At 36.3% G+C, this 16746-nt stretch overlaps 1 protein-coding gene across 1 annotated transcript in view; it reads right to left on the minus strand.

Moving 5' to 3' along the window:
• Positions 1-4118: 4118 nt before the first annotated feature.
• MSH4 (mutS homolog 4) overlaps positions 4119-16746 on the minus strand; it is an 88458-nt gene continuing 75830 nt past the window's right edge. Inside the window, exons 14-20 of the mRNA XM_058178379.1 lie at positions 14482-14606; positions 12681-12881; positions 12461-12579; positions 10387-10515; positions 10123-10297; positions 7844-7932; positions 4119-4715 (exon numbers count right to left, since the gene is read on the minus strand). Of these exons, the coding sequence (XP_058034362.1) occupies positions 4527-4715; positions 7844-7932; positions 10123-10297; positions 10387-10515; positions 12461-12579; positions 12681-12881; positions 14482-14606 (1027 nt within the window). The 3' untranslated portion in view covers positions 4119-4526. The remainder of the gene's footprint in view (positions 4716-7843; positions 7933-10122; positions 10298-10386; positions 10516-12460; positions 12580-12680; positions 12882-14481; positions 14607-16746) is intronic.

Consider the following 16746-nt stretch of genomic DNA (forward strand, 5'->3'; position numbering starts at 1 on the left):
TCCAGTCCCACCAAACTATCTTTTCTCTGCAGCAGACTAGTTGTCCCATGATTAGCCTTTGCAGCCTTTTGTTAAGTATTAAACCATTATTACATTTTAAATTTTTCTTAAGTATTTCTGACCACTTCTTAGGTGAGCCCTAGAAGATATTTGAAGGACAAAAAGTTGCATTCTCATTTCTTCTGACATTATTATTAGTTGAACATGTTAGAGAAAAGCAACCAAGACAGACCATTTTTCATAGTTTGGTGACCTTGCAATTTTTATGACTTCATTGGAACAAGGTGTACTGAATAGATTTGCTGTCAAAAGTAATATATTCCTTCCTAACAAAAGATAGTATCGAACTAGTTCGCCCCTTGGATAATTGTATCCTTGTAACGAAAAGGAACATGGATAGTATTTGTCAAAACCATTCTCTTTTGAAGCTGTAAATATCTTCTAGGGAACAGCAAACAATTTTGCATGTGTTGAAGAAGTCATTTCATAAAATTTTCCATTTTATGAACTACAGCTATACATGAATGTCATCCACAACTAGGGAAACATATGGATCTACCCGGTTAATTCCCTTTTTACAATCCTGTAATCCTTTAATTCGGGGTACAGTTGGAGCGACTAAATGGAGTTGAGTGTTTATTAGCCAGATGTCCTTCCAGACACCTACACAGAGTTCACAGTATAATTTTTTTTCTTTGCACCCTAGGAGAGCACCCTTGGTAGCAGTATCTGCCGCTACCTAGGATTGAACTCTCAACCTTCCGAATGGCAGGTGAGCGTCTTCACCATTAGGCCATCACACTGCTCAGATCTACCCTGTTACCACTTTTACAAAAAATTTAAAATGTGGAAGCCAACTGATTTTTATATAGGTAAGTGTCAACTTTCCTTACAAACAAGGAAACAAGATGAAACATCATCCAAGTCCAATCCATTGAAACGAATATTTATGTGTATGGTATATAAGCTTCTGTACATTGATCAATCCATCAAATCTTTATTACAGTAACAGACCAGCATAAGAATGGTGAAATAAAAGCAATTAATAATTTTAAAAGCTAAAAAAATACACAAATTAAAAAAATTTTTTAAATACACACACACACACAACCTAAAAACTATTTTAAATGGTAAAAACATTGAGTAAATTTTAAAAAACCCATACAAGTTAATATATGACTAACTAAATCTATCATAATACAAAACATCTTAACTAACATTACTTACTAAGGCTGGTTTGAGATACAGATCATGCACCCAAGTTTTTCCAGCTTGAGAATTGTGTTTGCCAATGGAGACTGTATTTGGTCTACCTGTGAATTAATATCTGGAGCAGAGAGGTTGAAGTGATATCTACTGGTAGTCAAGCTTGACTCTGATATCTTCAATTATACATTTATGCTGGGTTTTTTTGACAAGCTTATGGAAATAATTTATCATTGTCTTCTTCTGGGCTGTTTTCCCCCAATTTCCCAATCTAAATATTGCATTGGAATTCTATGAAAATCTTCCATCCAATCCAAGAACTAACCAGCAAGCCTGCTTAGTTTCTAAACAAGTACAATCATGCACTTGCCACTTTCTGAAACCTCAGTGGATACAACAACAAATGCTATCATAATCTAGATTTGTATTCTAGCTTTATCTTATGTTCTAGTGTTCTGACCCAGCTCCCCAGACACGACAAACCTTCTGAACTCAAAAGGTTCCTTTATAAGGAATGCCGGCAGTCCCAGCAAAAAGTTGATCTCGCAGGCTAACAAGTCCATTCAGATGGAAGATGAATATTTGTCTGCCATACCTATTCATATCCACTCCGCCTTTTATCCCCAGAGCTAGGGTGGGACCTCTTTAGCAGTAGTGACTCTTCCTTCCCCAGGATCAGCCCACGGCTTTCCACTGTTCTCCCCTTCTCTGCCTTCTGCACAACCACGCATCAGGCACTGGTCCTCTTCTTCTTCATCAATCACCTCCAGACCTAGGGGCCGTTGACTCTCCATCTGAGGGATGACTCTGCCTCTCTCTCTCTCTGCCAGCTCCATTCCCTCTTCCTCCTCGGAACTCCCAGGTTGCCCTGATGCTGACCCTGACTCCCACACCTCTACCTCCTTCTCTGATTCAGCTGCTGGAGGGGCCGGCGGCCAACAGGCCACAACATCTAGGTTTATAACAGTCAACTAAATGCTAAGAGCACGGGTGTCAAACTCGATTTCATTGAGAGCCACATCAGGGTTGTGTTTGACCTTGTGGGGTCATGGGGCGTGGCCAAGTGGGCATGGCCAGCTCAATGTCACTCATTGAGGCTTCGTTTTCGGCCATGACAGCCTCCTGTAGCCCTCTGCCAGCAACAATGGAGCCCGGGCGGGCCAAGTGCGGCCTCCCCAAGCTCTATTTTTACTGGCAGAGGTACCATAGGCCAGTCCTTTGCTATTTCCAGGGTGGTTCCTTGGGCCGGATCTAAGCATCCTGCAGGCCAGATCTGGCCCACGGGCCTTGAGGTTGACATCCCTGCCTAAGAGGAGTCTGTAGGTGATCCATCGCTTGGAATCTTTTTTTGCTGCCAAATACAAACTACATTTAGGGTTTAGACAGAAATGGGTTTGTTTTTAATAATTAGAAACAGTCTTGTCAAGGTTTCAGATGGTAAGAAAATATATTGTGAAGAGGACTGCCCTGTGTACCAAGGCCCCTGAATATGGTCTCAAAGCACATGATACCCACACTTTTCTAAAGTTACAGAGATTTCGTTCTGGTTTAGGCTTGGTGAGAGTTCAGTTAGGATCATTTACATGCGCCTTGAATTTAGGAGGCAGGCATTGTACCTGCAACGTATGAATTGATGTCATTTTGAAAACTGTATTCTGATCATGATAATGTAAAATTTAATTCTTTTCTTAATCATTGCATACTTGATCCCATTCTTAGTTGTTTCTGACTGTTGGACTGTTCCAATCTAAGCTATAAATTAAGCTATATTTTCTTGATTTCTCTTAACAAGGTAGTCTAACAGTGACATCTGGTTCACTCACAAAGTAGATGACTCACTGCCCTGCATGTCCTCTTGGCACTGTATTCCCTTAATCTTTCATGTTTCCTCCTTTATGGCAGTTTTCCAACTTCTATGTATTATCAAATTAAAAAAACGTTTCAATCTTGAAATATTATAATTCTTCCTGTATACAGACAATTAGTGAAGTTTAATACCTGCCCCCAGCAGCAAACATAGTCTACAAACATACAGCTTTGTTGTAAAAAAAAGAGCTGAATTTTAACACTTCCAATTTTTATTGTATTTCTGGTATGTGCTTCATATTCACATTTAAAAACAGTTGAGGCAGCACTTTTTTCTTTGCATGCACTTAATTTGCCATAATTGTATTTCAAAGAAATACTGCTATTATGATACTTCAATATGAAAAGAGCTTATTTTAATCCTGCCACAAGGTCTAAGCATAACAAAATGTATTACTGCTTCCTGTATAATCTGCTTCCTAGAAGATCACCCTCTACGTATCCACAAAATACATTTTTATAACAAAATATGCAGAAAATATGTAGATATTGCTTTTATATTTCAAACAGCTGCTTAATATTCTCCTGATAGTTATAGGAAATATTTGAGATCCCATTATGTTAAGGGGCCCGTTTCTTGTCTGCATTAAAACATTAATAGTTTTACTCAGTGAGCATGTTTTAAATTGTTTATTACAATATCTGCCACAAAACACACTTGTTGAGATGGGTAGGTACAGAAATCCATCAATCAAATAAATTGATTGGTCTTTGGTGTTCTGAGTTTAGTGGTTTTCTTGCAGATATTTCATTACCAAACTAGGTAACACCATCAACCCTACACTACAAATACAGTATTCTCTTCTATTGAAACAAACAAATGTTTCTACAAAATTTGGAGCAAAGTAAAAAAGTTGATTTAAACAGAATAATGAAGCTCATGGTAAGCTCACAATCAAACTTTAATAAAACTATAAAATATGAACATTACATTACAAGAAAATTTTTAAAAAAACATTTTAAAAACCAACAGAAATATTCATTAAGTGATCACATCTAGATTGTCTAAAATGAACAGATATCTCTAAGTCTCAAATAAAGTGATTAGCAAATTGTTGTTTTGTTGTTTTGTTGTTTTGTTTCTTTCTCTCTCAGCCTACATTTGGACAACAGCTCCTTTGTCTAATACTGCATTTTTTATAAGTGATATTAATGAATCAGTATATGGTTTTTTAAAAAAATGTGATGAGATCTTTTGTAAATAAAAGCTTTCAGTTAATCTTAATTTTTGTGATGTTATTTAAAGTAATAATTTCATTATATGTTCTTGTTAATATTTCCCATTTAATTAAGAATGCATTTACTGTACAATTAAAATATAACACTATATATTAGAAACAAATACTCCAGACATATAGTGACTTCGAAAAAATAATGGTCAAGTAGATATAATTTTAGTTCTAACTGTATTTGCATTAGTTAATTCTGCAGCATGGTGTGTACATGATTTATGGTCATCTAACATCTGCAGCTACTTGTTCAGAGGCAATGCAATCAGTTTCGTACTTTTTCTTCAAACCTTTCAAATATATTCGCAAGCTGTCTGGATCCAGCTGAGAGTTGCGAGCAGTCTGAATCAATCTATTTGCTAAGTGATACATAGCCTTTTCCTTTAATATTTCAGGATCTGTTCTTTGCTGCTGCTGTTTATTTAAAAGGACACACACATATTAAAATCTGAATGTTTAGGATGCTCACAGTGTCAGTTATCCAAGTTTGATTAACGTATTCTCATGTTAATCAATTAAATCACTGTAGAAGATGCAAAACTACATTTAGTGCAGATCTATTCTTGCCGCTAAACTTTAGAGTAGGAGTTTGTAGGAACAAGACACGATCTGAAGGGAAATAGCTGGGATGAAAACCCTCTAGCTCATTGCTTCAAATTGTTACTGTTTCTAGCCAAATCTTATACCTGTTTGCTAATAGCACTCAACAAAGCTATAGGACGTTAGTTGATTGAAGCATCCTTATCCCCTTTTCTGAATACAAGTAGTCCTTGACTTATGACCACAATTGCGCCCAAAATCTCCATTGCTAAGAAACAATTGTTAACCCTAACCCCATTTCATGATTTTTCTTGCCACAGTTAAGTGAATCGCTGCAATGTTAAGTTGGAAACATGGTTGTTAATTTCATCTGTCTTCCCCATTGACTTTGCTTTTCAGAAGGTTGCAAAACGGTGATCACATGACCCAAGAACGCTGCAACCGTCATAAACACAAACCAATTGCCAAGCATCCAAATTTTCACGTCGTGACTGTGCGGATGCCGGTTTAGCTCAGGCTGGTAAGGCCTGTTATTAAGAACACAAAGCCTGCAATTACTGCAGGTTCGAGCCCGGCCCAAGGTTGACTCAGCCTTCCATCCTTTATAAGGTAGGTAAAATGAGGACCCAGATTGTTGGGGGGGCAATAAGTTGACTTTGTAAAAATATACAAATAGAATGAGACTATTGCCTTATACACTGTAAGCCGCCCTGAGTCTTCGGAGAAGGGCGGGGTATAAATGTAAACAACAAAAAAAAAAACTGCCATAAATGTGTAAAACATTCATAAGTCTTTTTTTGGGGGTGTGCTGTTGTCATTTTGAATGGTCACTAAACAAATGGTTGTAAGCCAAGGATTATCTGTATGGCGTACTAATGGCAGTACTCTAGTCCTGGAGAATGTGATGAATGTGGTCTACATAAGAAAAAGAAGATGCCAGTATTATCCTTCAAAACTCTAGTTGAATAGAATTGCTAGCAGGAATGGTAATGGATAATTGAAAGATTGACTGATTTAGGTCCATTTTTCTATTATTCTTTACAAGAATTTCCAGCTCCTATATTATATTGGGAAACTTTCATGGGGCAACCATTTGCAGACAATAACTAGAATATGGGGGGGTGGGGACGAGAAGTCAGCTTGCTTTCTCTCCTGCAAATACAGATACTGCAACAGTGCTGGAAATAATGAATTGGGAATCCTCCCATTTTTCTTATATAATATTGTTTGGTCTATAAATATGTCATGATGTCCACCTTATTTACTGAGCTGTTTTCAGTGAAAAATAAACACATTCTGTCAAAATAATGAAGAGTGATTACTTGATACAACTACCAAAATTTTGCCACTCCAATGGTAAGAGGGCATTTCATTCTCACAGAAAAGTTTAAAAGTTTCTTTAAAGTCATTAAGTGGGTTGCGGGTGATTGGTTAATAAAAAAGCTTGAAATATTAGACTGCTCTATCTGATAGGGATAGTTTGTCAACAAAAAGAAAAAAAATAGCATGTTATCAGATTAACTTTCCTGCTAGAAGATTGTGCTGCAAGGTTTTGACCTTATGCGTTGTAGTATTCTGCCTGGTAACTTCCTGAGTAAACACATAAATGTGGATTTGAAGCTCTATGCTGACATATTTGTGACAAAGATTTATGTCATTTTCATGAGATAGATGAGCAATATTTAATCCAGCATAAATGGCAGTACTGATTGTAGGTTAACCATTTGAGCTGATTGTAGGTTAACCATTTGAGAAAAAGGTAATGATGAAGGATTAGTCCATGATTAGAGAATATTTAGATTTATCTGCTTGTTAATGGCTGTTGCCTTAATGGATATCTAAATGGAAGATTGCGAGACTGATTGACAACATTTTTCTAAAATCTAAAAGAGGGGCTGTTTGTCAGAACTTCAGATAAAGTAAAGGTAGGAAGTAATAGTATTCAAAATGATCTTGGGATCCTAGAACATTGATCTAAAATCAACAAAATAAAAATAAAACAAAACAAAGTAGAAATAAAATTCAAGACTGGAATATAAGCCATTGCATTTTGTTATGTGAAAAAACAAAATGTGAGAGTTTTGATAAATTGGAAGCAGTACATGAGAAAAGGCAGCAACTGCTAAAAATGTTAACACATAATATTCAGATCATAGAAAAATGATATATCTTCTCCATCAATCAGCTGCTTTGATGTACTCTGTTACAAGACAGGCATTGACAACCTGGGAAACATCAAACAAATGGATAGAGTGGTATAGGAGGTTGGAAAACGAGTCCTAAGAGAAATGATTTTAAGTGCTTGGTAGGTTTAGCCTGAATAGTTAGGAAAATACAATAACAGTCTTAAAAATTTGAAAGATACCAAAGCTGATCTTTTGTTGATCCTGAAGGTAGTAATAAAACTATAGGACTGAAGTTATACGAAACCAGTTTTCAGTTAAACATTGGAAAAAGCTTTCTAATAATAGGAATCTTTAGGTTGTGAAGTCTTGGGCTCTATATAGCCATCTATCAGAGATGCTGTCATGCCATCCTAAAATGCCAATGCAATATTGAATTGGATTGGATGAGGACCAAATATTCCTCCAACTCTCTGCGTTTATTGTACTGAAAAATAATATGATTTGTTGAGTTGAGTGAATCCAGCCTTTGATCTGCAAACTGTATTATGCTTAGTGCATCGAGGAAACATGATTAAACAAATCAAAGTTTAGTACAGGTTAGGATTTAACCTATAGCTTTAACGCTCTGTGGCTAAATATATATTAAGCCATTTTCCTTTTATTGCCAGATTTACTGATATGTCTGTGGTTTCTATGGTTTTATTCATATTGTATATTGCTTCACATGTCACTACAAAAAATATAGAGAGCACATTTCAAAATATTTTTTCAACAAAATTCAATAAAAAGTAAGCACGTTAATAATAGCATATAAAATGAAGAAAAAAACCCCACACTGTATTTTATGTTCTGAAGTTATGTGCTAATAATACATACCATCATTTGTTTATCAATAAGAGTTACTAGCTTCTTGGCATCCAGTATTATTGATAACGGAAGAGAGGAAACCTCTGCAGCTTTCAAGCCTAAATGTAAAAAAAATAAAAAATAAAGCCATTTTCTTTACTGTGAAAGATAAGATTGTTTAATAAAAATGTCTGATTTGCCGAACACCAGATCAAATGCAATTCAAATTCTTTCCTTCCTATTATTAATCTTAACCATGAGTCAGTGTTACCTTGGCACATTTCCTTTTTAAACAGGATTTAAAGTAGGCTTGCAGATCAGAATTAAGAACAGTTTTTTAACTAAACTGAGAGTTCAAGTAGATGTGATACTAAATCGGGAAGACAAGAATACTAAACAACATGACATACTTTTATGGGTCTATTTTTTAATCGAAGCGGTCGAAGTGCTGTCCCGGTGTTTGGAGGCTGTACGGGTCTGGATGGGGAGAAACAGACTCAAGCTCAAGCTCAATCCCTCCAAGACGGAGTGGCTGTGGATGCCGGCACCCCGGTACAGTCAGCTGCATCTGCAGCTAACTGTTGGGGGCGAGTTAGTGGCCCCAAAGGAGGTGGTTCGCAACTTGGGCGTCCTCCTGGATGGACGGCTGTCCTTTGATGAACATCTGGCGGCCGTCTCCAGGAAGGCCTTTTACCAAGTTCGCTTGGTCCGCCAGCTGCGTCCCTTCCTTGACCGGGATGCCTTATGCACGGTCACTCATGCTCTGGTTACATCTAGGTTGGATTTCTGCAATGCTCTCTACATGGGGCTGCCCTTGAGGTGTACCCGGAGGCTACAGTTAGTCCAGAATGCGGCTGTGCGAGTAGTAACGGGAGCCGCTCGTGGCTCCCACGTGACATCACTACTCCGTAGTCTGCACTGGCTTCCTATGGTTTTTCGGGTGCGCTTCAAGATTTTGGTTACCACCTTTAAAGCGCTCCATGGCTTAGGACCCGGGTACTTACGGGACCGCCTGCTGTTACCCTTTGCCTCCCACCGACCCGTACGCTCTCACAGAGAGGGTCTCCTCAGGGTGCCGTCCGCCAAACAGTGTCGGCTGGTGGCCCCCAGGAGTAGGGCCTTCTCTGTGGGGGCAGCGACACTCTGGAATGAACTTCCCCCTGGCCTACCTCAAGTGCCTGATCTTCGGACCTTCCGTCGTGAGCTTAAAACACACCTATTTATTCAAGTGGGACTGGCATAATAGTGTAGAATTTTAAATTTGGGGTTTATTAATATTTTAAAATTTTAAAATCTAAATTTTAATTTATCAGCCTTTATAATTTGCTATGTTTTAAATGTTGTTTTAATTGTATATATTTTGTTTTATCGTTGGCTGTACACCGCCTTGAGTCCTTCGGGAGAAGGGCGGTATAAAAATGTAATAAATAATAATAATAATCATCATCATATTTATGAAGTCAAAAGCACAATGCCGACAACAGACTTCTATATTTTAAAAAACAAATCTATATTCTTTTTTCTCTATTCTCCATTCTAAATACTGTAATCTGCCAAGAACCCATTTCATTTAATTATTTATCCAATTTAGATAGCTGTCCATATCACAATTGTGATATTATATTCTGAATCCTACAGAGTAACTATCTAGGCTCAAATATATCAAATATTATAGCAATTTCCAGATCAGCAGCCTTTCCACAACTGTAGACTCTGTTATGGATTTGAGAAACACCTGTTTTACTGAGACCAAGAGACAAGAAAATGAACAGAGCATGCACAGCATAATATTACAACTTGTATTTCATGCATTTTATTTCTGTCCTAATCTAAATGCTAACAAATTTAAGTCTTGTATGTATACGTGTCAACATAAAACAGAATGATGGAACTAGATCCTGGCCCATGAAAACTTATGGAATCCTAATAGAAATTCATCTATTCCTAATAATATTTCGAATGCCACAATGAGAAAAACATTGGCTAATGACAAGAAATAAAACAACTTGCAAAATGGAGAGGCTAATAAAAGTCGCTAGACTCAATAAGGAACACATCATATTTAGCTGTACACCGCCCTGAGTCCTTCGGGAGAAGGGCGGTATAAAAATCGAATAAAATAAATAAATAAATAAAATCATAAAATATTAATAGTCTTGTTTTTTTTAAATAAAAGCATAATGTTCCAAATATAGCTAAACTTGCATGTGCAAACTCTTATGCTAGATGATCCCTTCTGCATATGCAAATCATATACTGAAACCTCCTTGTGTGTGTTGTCATAAGCCTTAATGAATCAGGACTATTACCATAATTTTTTTCCTCTGTGCATCCTTTAGAAAGAATGTACGTATAAGCAATTTTCTCCCTAATTTCACAACTGCTTCTTACATGCTGCACTTCAAAGTAATTGTTTTCCACATTGGGATATAAGTTATCAATCTGACATAATTCCAAGAAATGAGTAGCAAAGAGTGTGAATGCCTGCAAAACGAAACAACAACTGAATTCAATTATTGAAACGGGAAAATAACAGAAGGTATAGGAAAAAATGATTTAAAAATTAATATTACTTTTAAATTCAGAAGATATTCACAGACTGCGTAACATATGCCGATGCCTTCCTCAGGACTGGTACCTCTGCCAAGCTCATCAATTATGATAAGTGATCTGTCGTTAGCATTTTGTATGATGTATGTTACCTAATGAAAGAGACATCAAATTTCATTATTAATATTCCACGTGTGGATAAATCCTGCTAATAGATATTTTCATTTCCTGCTCAAAACCCCAGACAGGAAATTTAGTTTAGTAACAGTCAACCAGCTGCCACCTAAAAACAAATCATTAATCAGCACAAACAGCCCAATTCAAAAGTTCTCTGCATTCACAATAGTTTCAATTTTCACAAAAGCAAATGCCATGCGTAACTTTATGCTTTACGCCGATCTTTTGCAATGCTGGAGTAATTGAAAAGAAATGCTTGTACAGCAATCATCTTTGATTAATTCTTTGCATGTAGTGCTGGGTTCAGCAAGGTCTGTGCTTGATCTAAATTTCTAAATTCATGACATATCCTCAAAAAGAGACATCATCAATGTAGAAATCATGATAATCATATATTCCTCTCACATTTACACAAGAAGCAACTTTCAGCAAGTTAGATCACAGTTCAAACAATAAGACTGAAGAGAAAATTTAGGATTCAATGCTGTACGTATTAAACCTGTTCAAAATGTAGTTTGAATGCAAATAAGGTTTAGCTGAACCATTAAAACCTGCTTGAAAAGAAAGTAAGTACTTTGCAGGCTTGCCCAGCAAATGACCTCTTCCAGTGATTATGATGGATAATGAGTTTAATGAATTGCATGATAAAATATTCAATTTAATAAACTGCATATAATCAATCCAAATGCTTCAGTGCATTAAAAGGGACCCTGTATGCTTGGGTGAACTAGAACAATGATATGTCAAAGATCAGGAGAAAATCGAAGTATCACTGATGGATAAAAGTACCAAGAATTGGGCATGAATTTCTATAACCTAAAACTGCTCAAGAATACATAGACTCCTTCCCAAACTGTTTTCTAAATCATAACAAGATTGCACACCAAGATTGATGAAAAGTAGCTTATCAGAATCCAATACTTGTCAGAGTCACATTGAAGCAAGAAATGGGCAGCAAATAAGTTTTTGATAAAATAAATAAATAAATATGTTTAGGCTATTAAACAGGAAGCAAAGAGGAATGCTAAGACAAGCATAACATATCTGTGTGTAGTAGGTAAGAATGCTCCATTTTGATTGCTATTGTGATTGCTGTTTTTTACTTGCTATTTCTCTCATTATTGTAAACCCTTCCTGGACTATACCTTAACACATAGATTTGTACCCCTTACAAAATTTGGAGGCTTTGTGTCTGTTTAAACGTTTTTCCTAAAAGAATAAAATTAAATATGTATAATTAGTGGAAAAAGTTATTTTCAAGTAAGCTAAGGGTGCAGACAAGGGACTGTAGGTAAGGGAAGTAAATAGGTCATAAAGTGATCTATGTCATGATGTTATGAAACAAGAATAATACAAAGCAATACAAATGTGTAATTCATTACACCAAGTTAGTTAGTTATTTAATTTAAATGTCACCCATCCTGTCCAGAGATTACTCTGGATGGCTAACAAACTACTACTACCATTAAAATAATAAAGCAAAAAAATAACAACAGTAGTTAATACTTTTAAAAGATATTTGCATTGTTTTGGATTGCAGGATCCAATCTGGGTCGGGGTCATTGGCATGAGACATTTTGTCTTCCGAGTTTTCGGACTCGTGCTGGAGCCCAACTTCAGGAAACTTCTCCCTAGAAGAGTGTGAACTGTAACCAACCCAGATTGGATCCTGCAACATTATTCTGAGACACATATATTTGCCTTCCTTCATTGTTTTATATCATATTTTTATATGATATAAAACATATTATATCATATGAAGCACAGACACAGATATCACATTTGCCACATTTATATGGTGACATCATGACACACATGGTATCATTTTGATCTAACTGTTTATGAATATCCTATGAATCAATTAAATATGAATCAAGGCCATTTAGTAACTAACAATCTCTAACTCAATTAAATGAATACCTCTTTCATTTCTTTCATGAATGTTGATGAATTTGTTTCTATATCATCATCCATACCTATTCTGGTAAATATTTGTTCAGCAATCCTAAAAGAAGAATATTCTGCTGGGACAAAAGAACCTGCAGATTAAAGAGAGGAATAAAAACAAATGCCAGATGTTCATAGGTTTACTGCATTTGAACTCACTTTAGCGTATATATTCAGAGAAGCTATTATTTACCCATTTGTGCCATAATCTGAGAAAGGGCTATCTGTTTTAGGTAGGTTGATTTTCCACTCATATTTGGTCCTGTAATTATTATAAAATTACTTCCTTCTGTGATATAGGTATCATTAGGCACAGGTTTCTCAAAATGTACTTTTTCAAGAACTGGATGCCATCCTTGTTTTATTGCTAAAGTATCTGTAAACTCAGGACGTACTAGAAGGAAGAAATATGATAAAATATTTTAATACTCATTTGTTATTGACAAGTATATTGTAACACAAGCTAGTTTATGAACCATCCAGAAATATATATGTTATACAATGTGTATACAATGTGTATATTGCACTATTCCTAAATTTTTAATATTACCATTTGCAGAACATGTAAAATTTTAGGAATAATGAAATCCTACATATAGGTAAATAAGTGCCTTTTTTCATTAAAGCTTATTCTCACAAAACTGCACAGCCTTCCAGCCAGTGGTGTGCCAAGGAGAACTATGTGTGTGTGGTCCACCCTGGATGCAGGCAATAAAGGGAATGCTTTTTGAAACATAAAGAGGCTAGCAGTGGGTATAGAGTTGTTACTGCTTTCATGCCAATCTGCTGTTTGGCAGTGGGTGGCAGCACAGCAGTGATGAAGGGGGAAGAAAATGCTTTTAAGTCACAATCGGCAACTGTCCCCTGTAGTTTTCCTGGCAGCGTTTTTCAGAAATGGCTTGCCAGTTTCTTTTCCGTAGGACTGAGAGAAGAAACTGGGCCAAGATTACCCAATAGGCTTTATAACTAAGGTAGGGTTAGAATTTATAGTCTCCTGGTTTCTAGTCTGACACCTTAGCTAGTACACCAAACTGGCTCTTAACAATAAAAGAAGGGGCTGTTAAAAATGATCCAGTTCAGGTATCAAATATGTTAGGTCTACCACTGCCTGCAGCTTAAATTAAACAAAATTTAAACTTGTGTATCTTAACATATATGCAATATCTTCAAATTTAAATCTTAATTAATTCAATAAGTCTAACCTATGTAATGTGTCAGTTGCATATTTATTTTAGAAGATAGAAGCTATGGCAGGAATGCAATATAATCCAACAAATGAATTGGAAATTGTTGTTTTGAAATATATTTCTTTTGAGATACGATATTCCAAGAGACTTCCAATGGCAGAATTGTGGAATAGCTGAAGAGTAATATGTTCAACCTTTATCAACACTATTAATAAGATCCTTCCAAGAAGGTTTTCAAATATTATGTATTCTATCTTTAACTTTGTTATAATAGAAAAATAGTATTTTATCCAAATATTAATCTGTGTACCAAAGAATTCCTATAGTTAAGGTATGGGCTTTCATAATAGGACAGTACTGTAAAATACATTTTAGGAACTTGCATGCTGATGCAGTCGTTCAATGAGGCGGTTAGATTATGCTCGATACTATTGTTTAATTTTTTTACATTACTTAAGTATTCCTTTGCATTATATTAGGTGTTATTACAAGTAGTTCTTGTTTACCAACTACAATTAAGACCAGCAATTTGTTAAGCAAAATGATCACTAAGTGAAACTGCAACTGTACTTATGATCTTACTTCAGCTTTTTTTTTTTTTTTGCTTTATATACTTGTGATGGCCATAAATGTGAGGATTGAGCATAAAAAAAACCTTTAAACTTGATCACCATTATAACTGTGAATTGTCACTAAGCAGCTGCTAAAAAACAAGAACTACTGTAGCTAATTACTTTGTCGATATGGTTAAAAAAATGAGTGGTATAAGTTTCAGTGGGAGTTGTTTTAAGAAACGAAATTACTTACCATAGTCAGACAGTGTGCAAGCATGGGCAAATGACTGCAACATATCTAGCATAGAGACAGTGTCAGAGAGTTTGTATAAGCAATGGATATGCTCATAGATTTCACTCAATAGTTTACACACTATTCTGAAAACAAGGATAAGTATTATTTTACCATTTAAAGTAATTTACTATTAGTAAATATATCACTATATACCAAGAAAGTTTACATAATTGAAAAAAATTACATATTTAAAGAAAATTGTTAATAGAATTTATGTGGCACAAAATAACTACATTATTATATCATACATTATCAGAACTGAATAACAATTAGGGCTGGAAACATTTTGCAAATATTAGAAATAAACTAGTATCGGTATAAAAGGGGTTTGGTTATCTTATGCAACTACATTTTACTATCAGTGATTTTCAGATTCAAAAATCTGAAGTGCAAAATGCATTTTTAGGGTTCATGGGTTAATGTCAGGGGTGAAATGCTCCCGGTTCGGACCGGCTTGCCCGATCCGGTAGCGATGGCGGCTGGTGGTTCGGAGAACTGGTAGCAAAAATCCCTGGCCCTGGCCCCCTGCCTCTGCTGAGCCTCGCCATCATCAGAGGTTTGTTTGTTTTTTTTACTTTTAAAAGCAGTTTTTCTTCAGCCGAAAACATGCCTTTAAAAGTTTTTTAAAAAAACCTTTGAGGATCCCGCAGCTCAGCTTAGATCGTCAGAACCCTTTAAACTCTTTTTTTTAACAACCTCTTTGGCTGAGGTTGAAAAAGGTTTCAAAAGGCTCCTCTGGCAATCCCACCTGAGTTCCTCATAATCAGAACTTTAAAAAACATGTTTTCTACAAGCTCTTCAGCTGAAGAGCTTGTAGAAAACCTCCTTTTAAGAGGTTCTGGGCTGCTCGCCTCATGGGATCGTCAGAGGAGCCTTTTAAAATCTTGTTTTCCTCTGGCGATCCCAGATGAGTTGCCTCATCACAGGCTTTTAAAATCATTTGTAACAACCTCTTACAACAGCCCATGCCCACCCAATCGCCCCTTCCCCACTTACCTTATTCCTGCACCTTTTAGGCTGGCAAAGCCATGCTTTACATCAGTTGCATCAGCTAGCAACTGAATCTGCCTGTGTAAAATCCATCTGCCTGAATCTGCTAGCAACTGAAACTGCCTGCTTTGCACTCTGGGAATTGAAGTCCACAAACCTTAAAAGTTACTAATCCTGATCTAAAAAATATAAATAAAATAAAATAAAATAATAAAATATTTGTGCAGCTTTCTGAGATTTGGTGTGTTTCTGTAGTGTTTCACTCTAACTACACAAACACACAAAATCTCACAAAGCCGTATGTGGCATTTTGTGTGTGTGTGTGTGTGAGAGAGAGAGTGAGTGGTGTTGTGTTGTGTGTGTGTAAAGTGTGAAAGTTGGTTTTTGAGCTTTTTGTGGCTGTGTGAGGTTCCTGCTTGTGGCAGGGGCCATTTTGGGTGAAGTGCAACTGCTTTTACATTGTGTGAGTCAGTTGTGTTGTGTTGTGTTGTGTTGTGTTGTGTGTGTGTAAAGTGTGAAAGTAGGTTTTTGGTACCTCTTATTCTTTTTTATACTTTAGTTTTATTATTTATTGTTATTGGCCACGCCCACCCAGTCATCTGACCACCAAGCCATGCCCACCAATTAAGCCACACCCACAGAACCGGTAGGGAAATTTTTTAGAATTCACTCCTGGTTAACGTGCCAAGGAATATAATCTGAAATCATAAAGAAGACCCTAAGCTTAACAGTCTTTCTTTCTGAAAGGGGAAAAAGAGGAAATATTAGAAATGTGACATAGCCTGATCAAAGCAGGTTTTGGATCTTCAGGATCCAAATCTTTGAATTTAATTATCTCCATTTTAAGGGGCAAAAATGAAAAATGGGTGCTTGTCAAAAGCAGGACTTTTAAATCTTGTTTTCCTCTGGCGATCCCAGATGAGTTGCCTCATCACAGGCTTTTAAAATCATTTGTAACAACCTCTTACAACAGCCCATGCCCACCCAATCGCCCCTTCCCCACTTACCTTATTCCTGCTCCTTTCGGGCTGGCAAAGCCATGTTTTACATCAGTTGCATCAGCTAGCAACTGAATCTGCCTGTGTAAAATCCATCTGCCTGAATCTGCTAGCAACTGAAACTGCCTGCTTTGCACTCTGGGAATTGAAGTCCACAAACCTTAAATGTTACTAAGGTTGGAGACCCCTGATCTAAAAAATATAAATAAAATAAAATAAAATAATAAAATATTTG

Source organism: Ahaetulla prasina, chromosome 3, assembly GCF_028640845.1.
Source record: "Ahaetulla prasina isolate Xishuangbanna chromosome 3, ASM2864084v1, whole genome shotgun sequence".
Lineage (NCBI taxonomy): Eukaryota > Metazoa > Chordata > Lepidosauria > Squamata > Colubridae > Ahaetulla > Ahaetulla prasina.